Genomic DNA, 5,188 nt, shown 5'->3' on the forward strand with positions numbered 1-5,188 from the left:
ACAAAATTTTTGTACAGGGGAACCAGCAAGATATTCCGAGTAGCAACCAACAATTGGTATCAGAGCTAGGGTTTGCCTCTGTGTGTTTGGTTTTCAGTTTAATTATGTACATGTCATACATATTTTAGGCAGGATAATAGTAGGATGTGCAAATAAATTTAACTCTGTAGTTGCAAGCATCTTGGATCCAACTATTATGGCCCTAATGTGGTTGTGTGTGATTAGACCCTCGGACATGTCGAGGGCATTTTATGTATGTGCATGATTGTATGTATTAAATACAGCAGGAGCTGTATTCACTACAAGAAAATCCTCATTCAACAACACTCAAACAACAACAGTTTTAAGCCAAATCGTTGTTGTTTTACCTTTTAACAACGGTTTTAACAAAAATCGTTGTCTTTTAGCAGTATTTTTTTGGCCTACGACAACATTTTTAAAAATCGTTGTCTATTTATGCTTTTTTGGGGCTACGACAACGGTTTTTAAAGGCTACGACAATAGTTTTTGAAAATTATTGTCTATGTGTGTTTTTTTGGGATTACGACAATGATTTTTAAAACTCATTGTCTATTAAGTGATGTTGAATACCTATGTTTTTCTTCCTTCACCATTTTTTTCCCTTCGCCTTTTTTTGCCACCGCGTTTTTTCTTTCCCTCTCCCCGAAATTTTTTTACCGCCGCATTCCTCCCCCTTTACCTTCTCGAAGATCCCTAAGCATTTCTGCCCCCTTCCGCCTAGCCAACTGTTCCCCTGACCTCGACCTCCCTACCACCGACCTCCGCGCCGTCTCCACTCATCGCTCACCATCTTTCTTCCACTGTCCCGTCTCTGCCCCAGGCACCTCCCGGCTTCCCTAGCCTCCTCCCTCCACTCCTTCTCCTGTGACACCTCCCTCCGCTACCTCACTGGTGTGTGGCTCTTCCACCTCCAGAACCTCACCAACCTCTCCATTGTCGGCGTCCCCATCTCCACCAGCAACCCCACCGCCGTCCTCTCCCAGATGCGACACCTCCGCCCGGCAAAATCAAGCTTTTTAGCCGTCGTCATCTCCACACTATTTTTTTTAATTTTTTTTGCCGATCTGATGCAGTTTTTGCCATGAAACGGGGGAAATCGAAGACAGATACGTCCAAGAAGTCAGAACAAGTGATTGCTCATTCATGCTGGTATTTGTCACATCTTTTCTCCCTTGGAATTCTACTAAGCCTTTTGCTGAATCTTGTCAATGATTTCCTTCTGCCGCATTTTCTTTAGGGATTTGATAATCTTAGAAGCCAAAGTGTTGCTCCTCCTCAGTGGACAATGAGAAACAAAGGTGACAGGTGATTGCCTTCCAAACTACTCTGCGTCAGAGATGGATACAAGGATATGCTCTATAAAGAATGCACTTATTTATTCATTTCCTCTTGCAGGAACCGCATACTTCTACGCATTTTAAACATGAGCAAGGAGATATTGGGACGTCTTCCAAAAGTTGTTGGGATAGACATAGTGGAGATGGCTCTCTGGGCAAAGGTGTACCTCTTAATTTGTCTCATCTGGCCTTTATATATATGCATATGAATATGTGAATACAAAGATTAATGGGTTTTATTATTATCTTAAGATTTATAGTGTTCTTTATATGTGAAGTTGTACCATGTTGCAAAATCAAGACTAAATATTAGATTAGGAATTAGGCTAGTATTTATCAAAAAAAAAAAGTGGAAAAAGCTTTGAATTGTAGCTACTTTGGCAAAGTATCTTACTCATCCTTTTATAACCATCTTCCATCAAGCACGATAGCGTAAGAACTGCTCTTGTTTATCCTGAACTTGAAACTGTTGTTGTCATGCAATCGTTAGAACTTTAAATTTCAATGTTTCTTTAGTTGAAGTTGCACAAATCTTACTTCTCACTCTCTCCTTTTTATGTGCAGTTCAGTGTACAAAAGGTTTTTAACAGCCATTCTGCTAATTTTATTCAGTGCATATGATTAGTGAACACGGTGTTTGAATATAGGCATTGGATGTTCTATACCTGTACATAGTCTACTGTGTAGGTAAACCAAAGCCAAAAAATGGGAAAATAAGTTATTATTCTACTACAGGAAAATAATACTACAGTAAGCAGTCAAGTTATTACTCATGGTGGGCAAGACACATCTGGTTTGATTCAAGGTCACTCACAAGTTACTGTCGAAAGAGATCTTGTTTCACAAGCTGAAGAAGAGGACATGGAGGCTCTCCTTGGCATGTATGTTACTTGATTATGTTTGAATTATCATGTAAAAGTCATGCCTAGCATGCAGATATGCATCTTTGATACTTCCGTAATGCTTTTTGTTGCTCAGTGAAACAAAGCATTTAATCTGATGTGTTTTATTTTTCTTTTCAAATTAACCTTCAGGTGTTTATTTTCCAATATATGAATCTGTACCTCCTTTATCTTTTGATTATTTTTTTACTTGCATTATGTCCATAATGTTCCCTCTAATATTCATACTTATGCCATGATTCACACACAAGATATTCTGATGCAGGTATGTTATGGGAATTGGTGAAGCAGAAGCATTTTCAGAAAGGTTAAAGAGGGAACTTCTGGCTTTAGAAGCAGCAAATGTTCATGCACTTGTTGAATGTGAATCCATAATAGAGGAGGTATTGCTGGTCTTGATATTCTATAGTTCAATTTTATACGCCGAGTCATTAGCAAGGTCTCTCCAACTTTAGATTTCAGTTTGTTGAAAGCATTATTGTCTGCCCTAGGTCCTTTCCTGGAAGCTCATGCTTTTGGGACAGGTGATCATTTAATTTGGTCAGTTTCTATTTTTTTTATTAAAAAAATATATGTCCAGTTATGTCAGCTCATATATTGGGTTGACCAATCAGGTATGGGATATGGTCAGTTAATCAACTTTAATAAATTCTATTCATGTCTGTTACAATCTAGGACTACTTGTTTGGATATATGCAACCTTATGCCCCATAAACTCCTTTCGTGACTTCAATATGATAGGCAAAATCTTTACTTCTCATGATAATTGATGTAATGATAACAAATCTGTCACTGTGGTAAGGTTGCTCCCTTTTCCTTTAGTTCTACTTGTTCTAGCTTCTATAGATTGGTTTAAATCAACTATTATCATTTGATCAACTTGGTAAAGCAGGTGGCAATAAATGGAAATCACTGTCGGAAGAAGTTAGTGTTATTTGTTAATTAGTTCTCATCCATTAGACCAATCTTCCTGCTTTGAAGAGGAAAATGAATTAGTAATGTTTTTTTTAATCTGAAATTTATTTCTGTGTTCCAGGATAAAGCTCCTTATGTTGCTAAAGCAGCTAAATTGAAGACGGAGTACACCAAGAAATTAGCTATGTACAATAAGAATCAGGTTTATCATCTCATAAGTCACATATTTTCCATCAATTTGATAATAATTAAACTGACTGTTCTCGCCATTTGATAATCATGACCTTATAGGTATATATCTGAGAGATTTTTTTCTCTTTCATTTTGCAGACATTGAGTATTGTCCTGGAATTCTGGAAATCCTTCTCTCATGTCTAGACATTAGAGCTATGTGAAATTTTTATTCTCTGGTTACAGTTTATACCGTACTTACTACAATTCTCTTTTTTTTCTTATATTTTATATTTTTCTTTGCGTGCAGAGGAGGTGAGTTTGTATTGGGGATATTTCTCTTTATGTTAACTAGTGTGCTCTATATCTTAGTTGTCATTCAAGCTTAGCAACTCCTATTTAATTGTACCCCAGCTTCTTTCTGAATTTGTCTGAGCTATTTACTTGTGAAAATGTTAACTTTATTCTTCCATTTGTTTTAAAACAACTTTGAACATTTTATGCCTTATCTTAAATTTACTTATTTCCAAACCTTTGCCTGGTGTTAGAATCATAATATTAATATTTTTACTGGTTTAACACTTTAGAATTACTTCAAATTTGTTTTTTTTTTAAGCTCTATGTTCCCTTTCTACATTAGAAGTATTTACTTGGTATTCGAAAACAAGGGTGAAATTGATGATATTATCATTAATAGGATAAAAGAATGGATGCAAGAAATATATTGTGAGGTTCTAACCGTTGGAATCCTTGTAACTTTCCAAAGTACTTCATGAGTAATTCTTCTATTCTCTCTGATGCTCCATTAATTGTTATATGTTATCCAATTGTTTTCTACTTGGGCAACTGAAGTTTTTTTTCCCCATTACACAAGCGTTCTCTTCTATCTTTTTATTTGACATATAGTGCATAACTAGTGTTCTGGGTGAAAATATCTTATTAGTTCTGCTCAGTGTTAGAATGTGTTATGTTATCACTTTCATGGTCATAACTATAGAAGAGAGGTCTCCAATATGTGACTTTGCATTTGACCTTTCAGTGTTTGTTGGATAAGTTTTATGGCATTGCCAACCTTAAAGTATCATGCTTTGATTTGAATATGCCACTGGGCTAAATTGAACTCAATGAAGAACCATATGATTTATATGATTGAGATCGTTGCAAATTGCCAAATAGCTATGGATGTTATGCAATTTCATTTACTTCTATACCAGTTGCTAATTTCCAATAACATGCTGCACAAATAAGACAACAATAGTGCAAAACTGAATTGTATCATCAATCCGTATGTGTTTCAGTAGGTTAAGATAATTCTTATTCGCTTACATGTATATTTTATCTTTTAATGTTTTTATAATTTGTTTATTTTTATCAGCTCCTACAGCTTAATTCTGCAGATTTGATTGTCAAGGGAAATTTGTATACTCGGTCACGTGAAGATGCAGCCAGTAAGTTACTGGAAAAGGTTTTAAAGATTTAGTTGGGAAGAAGATTTTAGCTGGCATATTTTGGATTTTGATTACACAACTATTATTTTCTCATTTTGATGTGTGTAGTTAATTTTTAAAATTTAAAGATAACATTTTCATGGATTGAATGTAGTAAATATTTAATTTTGTATTGATGGTTTCTTTATATTAAATAAAGATTGGTTGTTTGTTATTATCATGTTACAACATGAACATTAAAGACAACGGTCATAAATGTTGTAAAAAGTATGTAACCACAACAAAATTTTTTTTGTGAAAAGTGATAAAAGACAATAGTTTTATCCGTTGTAAAACATATTAAAATTATATACCACAACGGTTTATATTTGTTGTAAAAAGAGTCTACCACAAC

General features: G+C 35.0%; 1 protein-coding gene across 3 annotated transcripts; it reads left to right on the forward strand.

Moving 5' to 3' along the window:
• The first annotated feature begins 645 nt into the window (after window positions 1-645).
• Window positions 646-4,956, forward strand: LOC122010010 (exocyst complex component SEC3A-like). Of its 3 annotated transcripts, none has more exons than XM_042566351.1 (7): window positions 646-1,170; window positions 1,259-1,326; window positions 1,417-1,519; window positions 2,094-2,239; window positions 2,526-2,643; window positions 3,297-3,377; window positions 4,744-4,956. In XM_042566351.1, the coding sequence occupies exons 1-7, from the start codon at window positions 1,165-1,167 to the stop codon at window positions 4,747-4,749; spliced, it is 528 nt and encodes a 175-aa protein (XP_042422285.1). In that variant the 5' UTR covers window positions 646-1,164; the 3' UTR covers window positions 4,750-4,956. The 3 variants fall into 3 exon arrangements, with proteins under 3 accessions (XP_042422285.1, XP_042422286.1, XP_042422284.1); XM_042566352.1 differs by lacking the exon at window positions 4,744-4,956 and adding an exon at window positions 3,506-3,799 and having other exon boundaries at window positions 1,259-1,319; XM_042566350.1 differs by lacking the exon at window positions 4,744-4,956 and adding an exon at window positions 3,506-3,799 and having other exon boundaries at window positions 647-1,170.
• Window positions 4,957-5,188: the final 232 nt, after the last annotated feature.

This window comes from Zingiber officinale, chromosome 8A (assembly GCF_018446385.1).
Source record: "Zingiber officinale cultivar Zhangliang chromosome 8A, Zo_v1.1, whole genome shotgun sequence".
In the NCBI taxonomy this organism is placed as follows: domain Eukaryota; kingdom Viridiplantae; phylum Streptophyta; class Magnoliopsida; order Zingiberales; family Zingiberaceae; genus Zingiber; species Zingiber officinale.

Excerpts from the sequence above, each read along its gene's own strand:
- LOC122010010 (XM_042566350.1), top strand. Across the intron at positions 2,644-3,296 it reads GTGAATCCATAATAGAGGAG|GATAAAGCTCCTTATGTTGC; the intron begins GTATTGCTGGTC and ends TCTGTGTTCCAG. Across the intron at positions 3,378-3,505 it reads CTATGTACAATAAGAATCAG|ACATTGAGTATTGTCCTGGA; the intron begins GTTTATCATCTC and ends TTCATTTTGCAG.